The following is a 17,067-nucleotide window of genomic DNA, read 5'->3' as shown; positions in this document are numbered from 1 at the left end:
AATGTTTGAGGGAACATATTTTGTTATTGGTACTCAGGGATCTTTAGTGTTCAACTTTTTTTCTGAGCGGTCCTGTTACTGCAGTCAGAGGATCTGTCAATGTGTTCATCAGCATGCTGGGAGTTGTAGTCCAAAATCCAGGCTCAGACCTGCACAAACAGTCCATGTTCAAAGAGGAATGACTAGCATACGGTATGTGCTTGTTTGTTTTTCTCCTTACGCAGGAGATGGGGGAGGGACAGGGAGTTCAGTGAGGGAAAAGAATACAGCATAGCCCTCGTGTTTTGAATATAGATACAATTTGGGTGTTCTGTTCATGTCGTGATTTTATTGCTGCATTGTGCTGCAGCTGTTGTAATCCGGGCCAGTCCCAGAGCAAATAACATCCACGGAGGCTGGGCCCTGGGCCAAGAGATCTAGAAGGACAACAGGGTGACAGCCAGGGCAGGATTAACCCTTTGACGGGCTATAGGTAAACAAGCGTTTTGGGCACCCTTCTTAATACAAATGCATAAAACTTACACACTCTGCCTGATTCTGAGAACAGAGGAAGCAGCAGCTAAGAAGCACTGCTCACTGGAAAACATTGCACAGGGGGTGGGGGGGATAACAGTCAGGCCTCCCATATTCTTCTTCCTGCCAGGTTGCTGAATTAACCAGGACAAACTTATGCATTGGAAACCATTGAATTAGCACATTTGAAAGGAACCCTTAAGTATTCAGGCACATGCCTAGTTTGCCTGTTTCTTAATCCTACTCTGCAGGGTGCACTGCAAGTGACTGCAAGAAGACAGAGGGACACAACTCACCACCAGCTTTACTACATTCTTGGCTACACCCTTATTTATCATAGAATAATTTAACAAAAGGTTTTAATGGCACCACATCGCTACAGAAAAAGATGGGATGACCAGAAGAACACTATATACACCTTGTATATAAATATCTATTAGTAGTAACCTTAGAGAGAAAGATAAATTAGGTGACAGTGCGATATGGGAGGAGATACAGGAGGGAGAGAAATAGCTCTTATTCTCCCTATTTCTTCACAATGGCATCTATCTCACCTCTCTGCAGCATCAGTGATGGCAATAAGTCCTGCTGTCCTTGAGGTGGAGCGAAAGTTCACCTACAAATCAGATGTGGAGGATGTACTGCAGGCCCTGGGAGCTACGCTGCAGGGCCAACTCCTTTTCCGTGACACCTACTATGACACAATGGACCTGCGCCTCACCCTATGTGACCACTGGCTTCGTAATCGTCAAGGATCCTGGGAGTTCAAACTCCCCTTCTCCCCGCATGAAAGTGGTAGATCCAGCAATCCGGTCACCCAGTACCAAGAGCTGACACAGAAGAAAGAGATCATAGCAGCCGTGGGCGAACTGCTAGGATGCACGCCACTCAGTGAGGGCATGGAAGCACTGGTGGCAGAATTAGGGCTGCAGGCATTTGCCTCATATGTAACAGATAGAAGGAGCTATGTGGTGCCCAGAGAGGGGCTTCATGTGGATCTTGATGAAGCTGATTTCGGCTTCGCTGTTGGGGAGGTGGAGAAGGTTGTGGCCACAGCAGAGGAAGTACCTGAAGCCCTGGAAAGGATCAACCACTTCTGTGTACAGTTAGGTGAGTTTCTAGCAGGGACTGTCTTTCTGTGTATGGTGTACAGTGCTGCGTATGCCTTGTAGCGCTATAGAAATGATAAGTAGTAGTAGTAATTCTTGGCTCTGCTTTTCTCTGTGTGTGACCGGTGTCACTTGATCTCCCTATGCCTCATTTCTAATCCATGACTCTGTCACTGACTCTCAATCACTTCGGAAGTTCAGGGGAATCATTTGTATCTCCCTGGGCCTTGATTTTAACCCCAGGTTTTGTCACTGATGCTCTGAATATGAGACCCTGGGGGCAATGTTCCCTCTAAACTGAGTAGATGTCCTCCATCTGCATTCCTGCCAGTTGGGGTGGTGCAGTAATACCATGGTTTCAATAGCGAGAAACAAGTAGGTTCCAACTATCCTCACATTTGAAAACACAATATCACTCCAAAAGGTATGAACGTAGGTAAAAACAAACAAACAAAAACCTATGCAGTTTAGAAGGAGCATTGCTGAGTGGTGAGTGTGGGGAGCCTGCCCTGCGCAAAATGAACCTCATATGGTGCTTAGCCCTACCTAGTGCAACCCAGAATGTACCAGGTAGGGGCTGGGTGCCGCAATTTTGAAAAGTTAGATGTTAGATTGCACTGGGTGAGGCATAACTAGCAGAAAAAGGAGGTGATGGGGTTGGTTAGAACTCAACTAGACTAATTTGTCCAATTCTGGAAGTTTACCTCTGGAAGGACATAGGAAGATAAAGATGGTCCAGAGAAAGGCAGCCAAAAATGACGCAAGGCTTTATACCCCAGAGGAGAGGTGACACAGTAGGGATAGGAAACATTCAAATACAGCAAAAGTACAAATAATGTGCAAGAAACAAATCTCTTGCAGAGAAAAAAAAAAGCACTATAAGATGTCAAAGTATGAGGATCCAAGAGGGTAGACTCAGGAGCAACATCAGAAAATATGTCCTCAAGGAAAGAGCAGTGGAAACTTGGAACAAGGAAAGTGGTAGAGACAAAACCAGTAACAGAATTTGAGAGAGACTGTAATAAGCACAGAGGATCCCTAGTTGTGAAAGCAAAGCCAGAGACTATTGGGGGGGGGGGGGGGGGAATTAATCAGCCAGCATTAGGGAATTAATGCATGCTAAATGCTAAGAAGCCCATTTTATACCTATGGGTTTCTTAGCATTTAAACACGTTAAGGCCCTAACACTGCTTGATGAATTCCCCCTAAATGCCTCTGTATCATTTAACAGCAAGTAAATTGATCAGAATAGATGAACCATAAGGTCATCATGATCTACTTTTTAAGTCACTCTATTTAAATGGAGGTCTCAGATCAAGTACTTAATGCCTGCAGCTTGCCCCAGACTCTTCTCTCTGCCATGTCCAGTTCTCCCCCCTCCCCCTCCCCGATGTAACTTCCTGTTGTGCATAGGCAGGATGCATATTAAAATTGCTACCACTTCTGGCACCTTCTATAGGGGAAGACACATTTAAGGTACACCATAGGGGTGGGGGAGAGAGATGGGGTGATGCTAGGTTTGGGATTGGAATGACGGGGGAGAGAGATGCTGGACAAGTGGAGGGGAAGCACTAGGCTGGTGGGGGAGAGAGGGGACACAGGGGCTCCTAAAATGGTGACATCAGCAGAGCATTTTGGCACCTTTTATGCAGCACATCCCAAACCAGTGTCTCACTGTGCCCTGCCCATTCTTCTTAGTGCTGGGAGGCAAGGAATTAAAAACACTCTTCCATTTTTCTTGGCCCTGCTACTGACACACAGGAAGAAAGAACAAAGGATATGAAGGCTGTTCACTGTGTTGCATTGTTATGGCATTTTGGCTCAGTCTTGAAACATCCTGTATATCCTTCGCGTTCTATTAAAAACACATCTCTTTCAACAGGCTTTTTCTGTTTAGAGATGTCAATCCTGAGATGAGAAACCAAGACTGGTAGATGAAAGTTGAGTGAATTATTTAAGTTGGATTTTATTGTGATTTTTGTCTCTGTATGTATGTCTCTTTTCTGGTATGAACAGTAAGTAGCTAGTTCTTTCCTATCATAAATTGGCGTTCTTTCCTGTTTTTATTTTAATTGCTTATTGCTTTTAATTGAAACTACTTTAATTTGCTTGCAACAAAAGCGGTATAGCAAATTTAATAAGCTATAAATGATTAACAACTAGTTTTAAGTGAGCAGTCCCAGGTAGGGCAGCAATCCTGATGTGTATCTGGATAGGTGAGGGTCCCGGGCAAGGCAGAATGCCCTTTGGTGTAGCTGTCCAGGCGAGACCCCCTGGTAGAGCAGAATACACAGAGGTGTATATATGCAGGCTAGAGAGCTAGGCAGTTTGGAAGGCTCTGTGGTATACCTGTAGAAGTTAAGAGCCACAGGAAGGGAGAAATGCCTGGAAGTATACATCCAATAACAAAAACACTCAAAATGCACTACACTGAAAATATTGACAGTATAACTAATTTTTTAAATAATTTTTTGAGACCATCAGTATAACCAACATAAGCCAGTCACGTAAAGAACTGCTCTTGTGTCCATAGCACTTGCACCATTACTAAAATGTGATCACTGGTGTTACTCAAAAGACCATGCCTAGAAAGTGTTAAGTGTGGTGATTGCACTCATGGTTTGTGCACAGCTTAGGTTTCTTATAAAGTCCTGTGAAAATGGTGTAGTACTAAAAATGTCTTTACAAATCCCAAAAAGTGACAATATCACATTTGTTCAAATTCCAGTTCAAAATCAGACTAGGGGCCCTGTTTACTAAGCTGCATTGTAGACATGTTAACGTTTTTAGCGCACGCTAAAAGTAGACACCCATAGGAATATATGGGTGTCCCTAGCACACGCTAAAAACGCTAGCGAGCCTTAGTAAACAGGGCCCTTAGCTTTGAGCTGAAAGGACTTCAGCTTCCTCAGACTTGAAATGGTGCTTTTTGAGTCATTTAGATTTGAGAAATGTTTTTGTTATTGGTTTCAAACAATCTCTTCTCTCAAGATTTTTCTTGTGTGTGGAAGTATAACCTTTGCAGGTTAAATTCTTAGGCTGGTTGAAAGGCTCTGACACTCTACTGGGGACTTTTCTTATGCATGGAACCAGCAACAAACTTTCAATACCATCTTCTTTCCACAGGGGTGACCGGTGTGAAAAAGGTTCCAGGCAAAATGACCACCTACCTGCGTCAGTACCGGCCGGAGCACTACCAGAAGCTCAAAGAGGCACATGTGCTTTGATCAGGGTGAACTAGGTCTCGTGACACAACGGAAAGGATTCTGAGATAGATGGGGGATATAACCATTCTAACCAGAGGCATCATTAAACTAAGCTTCTGACCTCTGTGAGGCCCATCTTCCAATCCCACTGCTGTCCCAAACTTATTCAGAGACCCATCTTACAGTGCTGCTTCTGCCACTAATCTCATCTTTACCAAAAAGTAGCACATATGATTTTATCTTGTTGGGCAGACTGGATGGACCATGCAGGTCTTTTTCTGCCGTCATCTACTATGTTACTATGAACTTAAGACACAGAGTCGTATTTTCAAAGCACTTAGATTTACAATAATAATAATATTTATTCTTCTGTATATTCCAAAAAATATTTAATTCAACCTATGGAACTTTGTAAGTCTAACTGCTTTGAAAATGAGCCCCATACTATAGCTCTCAGGGTACGGCTGTAAGAGATGCCAGCTGCTTGAAACCTGGACCTTGTAATCATGAGTGATTTTGAATGATGCTGTACTGATACAGTAATAATAATAATAAAGAAAGCTTCTTATTTAATGGTTCAAAAGACTAGCTCCTTCCTAAATTTCTGTCTTACTTATAGGAGATAAATTTATTTACTCTTATCTACAAATCTCAGCAGTTAAATTATCTACACCATCAAAACATATCAAGCAAACATTAAATACAAAACCAAGCACATAAACCTGGACATGGACACTGTCTCAATAGACATGGGAACAGCACTGCCAAGAAACCTGCAGTGCCCTTGAATCTTTCCTTTCCTGTTGCAGTCTCCTTTCTTGATGCCTGTCTTGCTCAGGTGTCATGTCACTCTTTCCTGTCCTCCACCTCTTTATCTAATCTTGGGCAAGTCACTTAACCCTCCATTACCTCAAGTGCAAACTCAGATTGTGAATCCTCCAGCAAGGGCCACCAAGAGGGGGGGTGCAGGGGGGACAAAATTCCCCGGGCCTGGCGACAAGCATAACAACCTAGACGTGCTCTGCATGGTCTGATAGCACTGTTATCTTTCCCTCCTCCCCTTCAGCGGTCCTCCATCATTTCTGCGGACTGCTGGCAGTGTCAATCAGGAGAGCAAGCTGCCTTTGGCTGGCCCTGGAAGCTTCCCTCTGCTGTGGGCTCCTCTGACACAACTTCCTGTGTTCGTGTAGGTGAAACACAGCAGAAGAAACGCTTCCAGAGCCAGCCAGAGGCAGCTTGCTCTCCTTGTGGATGCTGTCGGCAGCCTGCAGAAACGATGGAGGCCCGCCGAAGGGAAGGACGACAGCGATACTGAACTGAAGGGGGGGGGGGGGTGTCAGTCTGTGTGTAGGGAAGGAGAAAGGTGCCAGTAAGCAGGCAAGGGGGAGAAGAACAAAGATGGTGGGGCGGGGCCCAACTTTGTCTCTCAGGCCCAGATGCATTAAAGTCGTCGGTAATTCCCGTTCCCTACCGATTCCATAGCGAATCGGTAGGTAAGGAAAGGGAATGCAAATGAGCTACTCGTTGTAGCTCTGTTTCATTCACCATTACCTAGGTAGCCAGTCGGAGAATCGGGACATCCCATTCGGTTATGCTCTTCTTCCAGGTCTCTTCAGCCAAAGCGCGTCTAGCTTGCTGGTGTCAGCAACCTGGAAGAGGAGCATAACCGAATGGGACGTCCCGATCGACTCGCACGTCCCCGATTCCCTTCTCCTCGCACAGCTACAGAAGGTACATAAGTACATAAGTAATGCCACACTGGGAAAAGAGCAAGGGTCCATCGAGCCCAGCATCCTGTCCACGACAGCAGCCAATCCAGGCCAAGGGCACCTGGCAAGCTTCCCAAACGTGCATTCTATACATGTTATTTCTGGAATTGTGGATTTTTCCCAAGTCCATTTAGTAGCGGTTTACGGACTTGTCCTTTAGGAAACCGTCTAACCCCTTTTTAAACTCTGCCAAGCTAACCGCCTTCACTACGTTCTCCGGCAACAAATTCCAGAGTTTAATTATGCGTTGGGTGAAGAAATATTTTCTCCGATTTGTTTTAAATTTACTACACTGTAGTTTCATTGCATTCCCCCTAGTCCTAGTATTTTTGGAAAGCGTGAACAGACGCTTCACATCCACCTGTTCCACTCCACTCATTATTTTATATACCTCTATCATGTCCCCCCTCAGCCATTTCTTCTCCAAGCTGAAAAGCCCTAGCCTCCTTAGTCTTTCTTCATAGGGAAGTCGTCCCATCCCAGCTATCATTTTAGTTGCCCTTCGCTGCACCTTTTCCAATTCTGCTATATCTTTCTTGAGATGCGATGACCAGAATTTAACACAATACTCAAGGTGCAGTCGCACCATGGAGCGATATAACGGCATTATAACATCCTCACACCTGTTTTCCATACCTTTCCTAATAATACCCAACATTCTATTCGCTTTCCTAGCCGCAGCAGTACACTGAGCAGAAGGTTACAGTGTATTATCGACGACGACACCCAGATCCCTTTCTAGGTCCGTAACTCCTAACGTGGAACCTTGCATGACGTAGCTATAATTCGGGTTCTTTTTTCCCCCATGCATCACCTTGCACTTGCTCACATTAAACATCATCTGCCATTTAGCCGCCCAGTCTCGTAAGGTCCTTCTGTAATTTTTTACAATCCTGTCGCGAGTTAACAACTTTGAATAACTTTATGTCATCAGCAAATTTAATTACCTCGCTAGTCACTCCCATCTCTAAATCATTTATAAATATATTAAAAAGCAGCGGTCCTAGCACAAACCCCTGGGAAACCCCACTAACTACCCTTCTCCATTGTGAATACTGCCCATTTAACCCCACTCTCTGTTTCCTATCCTTCAACCAGTTTTTAATCCACAATATGACTTTTCCTCCTATCCCATGACCCTCCAATTTCCTCTGTAGCCTTTCATGAGGTACCTTGTCAAACGCCTTTTGAAAATCCAGATACACAATATCAACCGGCTCCCCTTTGTCCACATGTTTGTTTATCCTTCAAAGAATTGAAGTAAATTGGTCAGGCAAGATTTCCCCACACAAAAGCCATGCTGACTTGGTCTCAGTAATCCATGTACTCGGATGTGCTCTGTAATTTTGTTTTTAATAATAGCCTCTACCATTTTCCCCGGCACTGACGTCAGACTCACTGGTCTATAATTTCCCGGATCTCCCCTGGAACCTTTTTAAAAGATGGGTGTTACATTGGCCACCCTCCAATCTTCTGGTACCACGCTTGATTTTAAGGATAAATTGCATATCACTAGCAGTAGCTCCGCAAGCTCATTTTTCAGTTCTATCAGTACTCTGGGATGAATACCATCCGGTCCAGGAGATTTGCTACTCTTCAGTTTGCTGAACTGCCCCATTACGTCCTCCAGGTTTACCGTGAAGTCAGTAAGTTTCTCCGACTCATCCGCTTGAAATATCATTTCCGACTCCGGTATCCCACCCAAATCTTCCTCGGTGAAGACCGAAGCAAAGAATTCATTCAATCTCTCTGCTACATCTTTGTCTTCCTTGATCGCCCCTTTTACCCCTCGGTCATCCAGCGGCCCAACTGATTCTTTTGCCAGCTTCCTGCTTTTAATATACCGAAAAAATTTTTACTATGTTTTTTTGCCTCTAATGCTATCTTTTTCTCGTAATCCCTCTTGGCCTTCTTTATCTGCGCCTTGCATTTGCTTTGACACTCCTTATGCTGCTTGTTATTTTCAGACGGTTCCTTCTTCCATTTTCTGAAGGCATTTCTTTTAGCCCAAATAGCTTCCTTCACCTCACTTTTCAACCAGGCCCGGCTGTCTTTTGGAGTTCCGTCTTTCTTTTCTAATTTGCGGAATATGTTTGGCCTGGGCCTCCAGGATGGTATTTTTGAACAGCGTCCATGCCTGTTGTACAGTTTTTAACCTCTCAGTTGTCCCCCTAAGTTTTTTTTCCACCGTTCTCATTTTATCATAGTCTCCTTTTTTAAAGTTAAACGCTAACGTATTTGACTTCTTGTGTATAGTTACTTCAAGGTTGATATTAAAACTGATCATATTATTATCACTGTTATCAAGCGGTCCCAGTACCATAATGTCCCTCACCAGATCATGCGCTCCACTAAGGACCAAGTCTAGAATATTTCCTTCTCTCGTCGGCTCCTGCACCAGCTGCTCTATAAAGCTGTCCTTGATTTCATCAAGGAATTGTACCTCTTTAGCGTGTCCTGATGTTACATTTACCCAGTCTATATTTGGATAATTGAAGTCACCCATTATTATCACATTGCCCATTTTGTTTGCATCTCTGATTTCTTTTATCATTTCTGCGTCTACCTGCTCATCCTGGCGAGGCGGATGGTAGTACACTCCTATCACTGTCCTTTTCCCTTTTATACATGGAATTTCAACCCACAATGATTCAAAGGTGTGATTTGTGTCCTGCTGAATTTGTAATCTATCTGAGTCAAGGCTCTCATTAATATACAATGCTACCCCTCCACCAGTCCGGTCCACCCTATCACTACGATATACTTTGTACCCCGGTATGACAGTGCCCCACTGGTTATCCTCCTTCCACCAGGTCTCAGTAATTACTACTACTATTAAACATTTCTATAGCGCTACTAGACTTACGCAGCGCTGTACAAATTAACATGAAAAGACAGTCCCTGCTCAACAGAGCTTACAATCTAAATTGGACAGACGAACAGACAGTTAGGGGTGGGGAAATTGCAGTGGTAGGGGTGATAAGTGAGGGTGTTGAGTAAGAGAGTCATGGTTAGGAGTCAAAAGCAGTAGCAAAGAGGTGGGCTTTAAGCCTAGACTTGAAGACAGCCAGAGACTGAGCCTGACGTACTGGCTCAGGGAGTCTATTCCAGGCATAGGGAGCAGCGAGATAGAAGGAACGGAGCCGGGAGTTAGCAGTGGGGGAGAAGGGGGACGACAGGAGACATTTACCCAGTGAACGGAGTTCACGGGGAGGAGTGTAGGGAGAGATGAGAGCGGAAAGGTACTGAGTAGCTGCGGAGTGGATGCACTTGTAGGTCAAAAGGAGAAGTTTGAACCGTATGCGGAAGCGGATAGGGAGCCAGTGAAGCGAATTGAGGAGAGGGCTAACGTGAGTATAGCGACTCTGGCGGAATATAAGATGGGCAGCAGAGTTTTGGACAGATTGAAGAGGAGATAGATGGCTGAGCGGGAGACCAGCGAGAAGCAAATTGCAGTAGTCTAGGCGAGAGGTAAGGGTGTGGGTAAGGGTTTTGGTAGCGTCCTCGGAGAGGAAAGGGCAAATTTTGTTAATATTATAGAGAAAGAAATGACAGGTTTTGGCAATCTGCTGAATATGAGCAGAGAAGGAGAGAGCGGAGTCAAATTTGACTCCAAGGTTGCGCGCAGACGGGACAGGGAGGATGAGAGTGTTATCTACCAAAATAGAGAACAGGGGGAGAGGCGAGGCAGGTTTAGGGGGAAAGAGGAGAAGCTCGGTTTTGGTCATGTTTAGTTTCAGGTGGCGGCGAGACATCCAGGCAGCGATGTCAGACAGGCAGGTCGATACTTTGGTCTGGATTTCAGCTGAGATATCCGGTGCAGAGAGGTAGATCTGGATATCATCAGCATAAAGGTGGTATTGAAAGCCATGGAATGAGATCAGAGCACCAAGGGAAGAGGTATAGATGGAGAAGAGGAGAGGTCCTAGGACAGATCCTTGGGGTACATCGACTGTTAGTGGGATAGATGTGGAGGAGGAACCACCAGAGTACATTGGGAGAGATAGGAAGAGAACCAGGAAAGAACAGGGCCCCGGAATCCAAGAGAGGATAATGTATAAAGGAGTAAGGTGTGATCAACAGTATCAAAAGCAGCAGATAGGTCGAGGAGGATGAGAATAGAGTAGAGACCTTTAGATTTGGCCAGTAACAGGTCATTGGAGACTTTGGCAAGTGCCGTTTCAGTCGAGTGAAGAGAGCGAAAGCCAGATTGGAGCGGGTCAAGAATAGCTCGAGATGAAAGGAAGTTGAAGCAGCAGCGGTGAACAGCACGTTCAAGTATCTTGGAGAGGAAAGGGAGGAGGGAGATGGGCCGATAGCTAGAGGGGCAGGTAGGGTCCAGTGAAGGTTTTTTAAGGAGCAGTGTGACTACAGCATGTATGAAGGCATCAGGAACAATCGCAGTGGAAAGCGAAAGATTGAGGATATGACGGATAAAAGGGATGACAGTGGGGGAGATAGTGTTAAGTAGGTGAGTGGGAATGGGATCAGAGGGGCAGGTGGTACGTTTGGACAAGGAAAGAAGATGTGCAGTTTCCTCATCAGTGACATCAGAGAAGGTGGAAAAGGAGGGAGTAATGCCTATTATATCCAATTTTTCATTTAGTGCAATATATTCCAACTCTCCCATCTTATTTCTTAGACTTCTAGCATTTGCATATAGACATTTCAGAGTACGTTTGTTGTTCCTATTTGCATGATGCTTAGTACTTGACACTACTGATTTGCCATCTTTTGTCTGATCTTCAGTTGTATTTAAGGGCATCTAGCCTACCACGGTCTGTTGTGCAACCTCACTATCCAGAAACCCTATCTTCCCTGTCTGTGAGGTATCTTTGCAAGATACCTTATCCCGAATCATTCGCTTTTGAGCGACTGTTGGCCTTCCCCCCGTTTCTAGTTTAAAAGCTGCTCTATCTCCTTTTTTAAATGCCAACGGTGAGCAGCGCCAGGAAGACAAAACTTTAAAAAAATGGCGAAAAGACAAATAAAAGACGTCCCTCACAAGCGCAGGCAGAGTACGTCCATAAAGGACGCCCCTCATGTTTTTACCTTTTTTTAGGGCCCTTTTCCTTTCCAATTCCCTCACAGGAGCCCTAACAAGAGGTGCAGACTCCCGTTAGGGTTCCCACGTTAAAAGAATCGGAAAATGGTAGTGCATCTCATTATAATGAGCTGCAACGGTAGTGCAGCTCATTATAATAGCCTTTGGATAATTTGCATTCCGTTTCCATTGCCTGCTACCGTGACAGGGAAAATGCCCTTAGTGCATGCCCAAGGTAAACTACTTCTGTTTTAAACTGGCTGGAACCAGTTTAAAACGCAATTTGTGGGCTCCTTAGGTTTAGTGCATCTGGCCCTGCCTCCAGGGATATAGAAGTACTTACTGTGCCCAACTGCACTGCTTTGATAGCTTTGGGGCTTTCAGGTGGTACATAAGAAATTAAGGGCCTCTTTTACAAAGCCGTGCTAGTGATTTCTGTGTGGTAAATGAGAGGAAGCCCATTCAATTCTATAGGCTTCCTCTCATTTGCCACACAGCTTTGTAAAAGAAGCCCTAACCAAATAACATATATCTATATGTCTTTCCTGGATAAAGTAGTGAGGTTGCCATACACAAATATATAAAATAAAGGATAAAATCAATTAAAAAAATAAATAAGTAAAAAAAGAACACGACCAACTGAATACATTCAACTTTCAAGAGCTAAAATTCCCTTCCTGACAGGATCAAATCCTAGGGTTTTAGCTCCTGAAAGCTGGTCAAAAATGTATATTAGTCCTATAACAAGGTTTCTTTGTTGTTGTTTTTATTAACCTTTATTTATATGTTCTTCAGTCATTTCATTTTATGTAAGCCACTTTTTTCTCTCCCTGCCTCCTGAGCTTCCCTGTCACTGTCTTTTTTTCACTTTCAGCTCTATCCATTCCCTTCACTCTTCATAGCAAAACAAATACAAGCAGTTAGCAATTGAGGATCACTTAGCTCACCTGGAGCCAGATGCACTAACTCCATGGAAAGAGTTACCTTACCAATCCCTTAGCGAATCAGTAAAAAATGGGCATGCTTGAAGGAAATTGCATGCAAATGAGCTGCTCGCTGTTAGCTAATTTGCAAGCGATTTCCTTCCTAAGAAGTTGGCCAGCTGAGCATGTGCAGAGCAGCCAAGCATTATGCTGCCTGCTCTGCACATGCCAAAGACGGCTTCATACACGTCCTTCACTCAAAAAAAAAAAAAAAGGACATCCCTGACAAGCACTTGGACATTTTTTTCTCAGATTTTGTTATGGGCGCCCTTCTCTTGGACGTGCTTTTCTTACGTGCCCGAAATGACCACGCCGGAGAGAATCGGGACGTGCGAGGCCGTCCAGATCAGAACTATTTGGACGTCCCTTTCGATTATGCCCCTCCAGGTCTCTGTCAGCCAATCACAGCGCATTTAGCTGTCACTGGTGTCAGCTAAACGTGCTGTGATTGGCTGACAGAGACCTGGAGGGGCATAATCGAAAGGGACGTCCAAATAATTTTGATTTGGGCGTCCTCGCACGTCCTGATTCTTGGCGGTGGTCATTTCAGGCACGTAAGAAAATCACATCCAAGAGAAGGACGCCCATCACAAAATCTGAAGGGAAAAATGTCAAGTGCTCGTCAGGGATGTCCTTTTTTTTTTTTTTTTTTTTGAGTGAAAGACGTCCAAATGTTAATCACTTGAAAGGACGTCCCTGTCGAGCACTTGGACGTTTTTTTTCTTCCGATTTTTGCGATGGGCGTCCTGCTCCGCATGGGTCCTGCGCAGCCCCAACAAGAGGTGCAGACCTCCCGTTAGGTTTTCCACGGTGCATGGGGGTCGGAAAACGGCTGTGCATCTGCCTTGCATGCGCATTATAATACTAATAAGCTTATTATAATAACCAGTAGATCATTTGCATTCCGTTTTCGTTAGCTGCTACTGTGACAGGAAAATGGCTCAGAGAACCCTTTTATGCATGTCTTGTTTTACTACTTGCGCGCTAGACTGGCTAGAACTGGTTTAAAAGGTGAAATTAGATCTTACCTGCTAATTTTCTTTCCTCTAGACCCTCCAGACCGGTCAAGACGCGTGGGTTATGTCCTCCTACCAGCAGAGGGAGACTGAGAAAACACTAAGCTTTTGAAGCCTGTATATATAACCTGTGCAGAACCTCCACTAGCCAGTATAACCCTGACAAAGCAGAGAAACAAAAAACACTAACAACAACTAGCAACCCTGTACGTGGTCACAGTAAACTGCAAAAACAAGAAACATCTTCCGCTTGCTCTTACGGAAACATGTTCCTTTGCCTTTGATAAAACAGTTGGGCTTCTACAGGTGGACTATCAAAGAAGAGCCTCACCTGTCCCAGACTCCTATCACAAAACAGAAATAAACAGAGTCTGCAATTAGAGAAACAACAATCTACAGCAGCCAAGAATTATCCAACAAACACACCTCCTGGCCTCCAATACAGACAGGGCGGGCTCTTGACCGGTCTGGAGGGTCTAGAGGAAAGAAAATTAGCAGGTAAGATCTAATTTCACCTTCCTCAGCGACCCTCCAGACCGGTCAAGACGCGTGGGACGTACCAGAGCAGTAACTAACTTACGGGAGGGACCTACTAAGGCCAGAGGTCAAAACTGCTGCCCCAAAGCGCACCTCGTCCTTCGCATGCACAGGAATCCTATAATGCTTCACAAAGGAATGCAACGAAAACCAAACCGCAGCCCGACAAATATCTAATGGAGAAATCATACTATTCTCCGCCCACGAGGCTGCCATTCCCCTAGTGGAATGAGCAGACCAGCCCCTAGGCACCACAGGACCCTTCACCAAGTAAGCAGATGCAACCGCCTCCTTCAACCACCGTGCTATGGTCACCTTAGGAGCCGCTGCACCCTTCTTTGGGCCACCATGAAGAACGAACAAACGGTCAGAGGCTCTGAAGTCCTGAGTTCCAGAGAGATAACAACTCAAAACTCTCCTGACATCCAGCTTGGCAATACCACGTTGCTCCGAATCTCCAGCCATATCACTGAACACTGGCAGAGAGATGACCTGATTAACATGGAACTCGGAAACCACCATGGGCAAAAAAAGGAAAGCACCGTCCGCAACGAAACCTTCCCTCAGAAAGGACAAAAATGGTTCCCTACAAGACAAAGCCTGAAGCTCTGAAACCCTCCGTGCTGAAGTAATCGCCACCAACAAGACCATCTTTAAAGATAAATCCTTACAAGATGCCGATACCAGAGGCCCAAACGGAGGCCTGATCAAAGCATTCAAAACTAGCTTCAAATCCCACGGAGGCACCATCCGTCACTGAGGCGGACGCAGCAACTTAACACCCTTCAAAAAACGCACTACCTGAGGCACAGAAGCGAAGGACTTTCACTGAAGCTTCCCACGAAAACATGACAAAGCTGCCACCTGAACCTTCAGTGTAGACAAGGCCAGACCCCTATCAACACCATCATGCAAAAATTCCAAAACTTCCACCACCGAAGAGCGAAACGGCCGAACTCGATGGTCTTCACACAAGTGCTCAAAGATTCTCCAAACCCGGACCTACGCCAAGTGGATCGTCTACGGCAACTCAACATCGTAGCAAAGCCACTGGACGAAAGCCCCTTCTTCTTCAACTTGTGCCGCTCAAGAGCCAAGCCGTAAGCGAAAACCGAGCCGGATCCGGCTTGATTATCGGGCCTTGACACAGAACTGATCCCAACAAAGGCAGGGCCGCCGCCCCTGCCAACCGCACCAGGTCTCCGTACCATGGTCGACGCTGCCAATCCGGAGCCACCAGAATCACCCGACCGGAGTGATGTTCGATGCGCTATATTACTTGACCGAATAACAGCCACGGAGGAAACACATACAGCCACTCCCGAGGCCAAGGCAACAGAAGAGCGTCGATTCCCTCCGCTCGAGGGTCTCTTCAGCGACTGAAAAAAAAAAATCTCTGAACTTGCGCATAGCGAGCCGTTGCCCTAAGATCTATCACCGAAAGTCCCCAGACCGACACAACTCGCTGGAACATGACCGAAGAAAAGACCACTCTCTGGGATCTAGAGTGTGCCTGCTGAGATAATCTGCATCTATGTGACCTACCCCGGCCACATGCGCTGCCAAGAGAGCCTGAAGATGAGTTCAACTGCGCCGCCAAGGCTCTTCGTCCCCCCTTGACGGTTGACATACGCTACTGCCATGGCGTTGTCGCAGAGCACTCGGACTGCCTTGTGGCGAACCACCGACGGCAAGGCCTGGAGCGCCACCCGAATGGCCCGAGTTCCAGCCGGTTTGATGGACCACTCTGCTTCTGCCCGAGACCACCGGCCTTGAGCTACCTGACTGAGACAATGTGGCCCCCCAACCTTGCAGACTGGCATCCGTGACCATTACCAGCCCCTGTGGGGACTCCCAAATTGCGCGGGTTGAGCCACCATCGGAGACTGAGACGAGGGGCCACCGACAGCGGACAACACCTCTCCAAGTCCTGCGACAGAGGGGACCAACGACTGAGCCGAGCTGACTGTACCTGACGCATGTGCGCCCTGGCCCACGGAACTACCTCTATGGTCGCCGCCATCAGGCCCAGGACCTGACGATAAGTATGGGCCGTCGGCGCCTTCTCTGCAAGGAACCGACGAATCGGACCCTGTAACTTGGAACCAAAAGGCCGCACGAAGGAAAGTGAAGATAAGCTTCCGTCAAATCCAGGGAAGTGAGAAACTCTCCTTTCCAGACCGCACCAGTGACCGACCGCAACGTCTCCATTCGGAAAGAGGGCACCTTGAGTGCCGCATTGACCCTTTTGAGATCTAAAATGGGACGAAAAGTGTCCTCTTTCTTGTGGGCCACAAAATAGATCAAATAGCACCCTGAGAGGTGCTGATCTGAAGGAACAGGAACCACGGCTCCCAACGCGAGCAGCCACCGCAGAGTGTCCCTCACTGCTGCCCTCTTGCTCCAAGACCGACAGAGGGATTCCAGAAACACTTCGGGAGAACAGCTTTCGAATTACAGCGCATATCCGCCTCGAAACACCTTGAGAACGCACTGATCTGACCTGATTTGGGCCCAGCTCTGGTAAAACAGACTCAGCCAAGCCCCAACATGCAACAGAGCCTAAGCCGCCACACCTTCATTGGGAATTGCGGCCTGAATACTAACCTCCCGCGGAAAAGCCACGCCCTCCGCGACGACTCTCACGAAAGAACTGTGTGCGCTGGAAAAACCGACCCCTAGAGGTCCTACTACTACTACTATTAAACATTTCTATAGCGCTACTAGACTTACGCAGCGCTGTACAAATTAACATGAAAAGACAGTCCCTGCTCAACAGAGCTTACAATCTAAATTGGACAGACGAACAGACAGCTAGGGGTAGGTCCCACTCGATCTGCCCGGCCTATACCGCTGAGCCTCCCTAAACCGTCCCCGAGAGGAACTAGTT

General features: G+C 46.2%; 1 protein-coding gene across 2 annotated transcripts; it reads left to right on the top strand.

Annotated features, from left to right (window-relative positions):
- Positions 1-142: 142 nt before the first annotated feature.
- LOC115474239 (thiamine-triphosphatase-like) lies at positions 143-5,108 on the top strand. 2 transcript variants are annotated; one of them, XM_030209624.1, is made up of 3 exons: positions 143-192; positions 1,078-1,623; positions 4,749-5,108. In XM_030209624.1, exons 2-3 carry the CDS (start codon positions 1,086-1,088, stop codon positions 4,847-4,849), a joined length of 639 nt encoding a protein of 212 aa, XP_030065484.1. In that variant the 5' UTR covers positions 143-192; positions 1,078-1,085; the 3' UTR covers positions 4,850-5,108. The 2 variants fall into 2 exon arrangements, with proteins under 2 accessions (XP_030065484.1, XP_030065485.1); XM_030209625.1 differs by lacking the exon at positions 143-192 and adding an exon at positions 223-472.
- Positions 5,109-17,067: the final 11,959 nt, after the last annotated feature.

Source organism: Microcaecilia unicolor, chromosome 7 (genome assembly GCF_901765095.1).
Source record: "Microcaecilia unicolor chromosome 7, aMicUni1.1, whole genome shotgun sequence".
In the NCBI taxonomy this organism is placed as follows: Eukaryota; Metazoa; Chordata; class Amphibia; order Gymnophiona; family Siphonopidae; genus Microcaecilia; species Microcaecilia unicolor.
This window is presented reverse-complemented; position numbering and strand designations above follow the sequence as displayed.

Excerpts from the sequence above, each read along its gene's own strand:
- LOC115474239 (XM_030209624.1), top strand. The coding sequence starts at position 1,086 with ATGGCAATAAGTCCTGCTGTCCTTGAGGTGGAGCGAAAGTTCACCTAC. Across the intron at positions 1,624-4,748 it reads CCACTTCTGTGTACAGTTAG|GGGTGACCGGTGTGAAAAAG; the intron begins GTGAGTTTCTAG and ends TTCTTTCCACAG.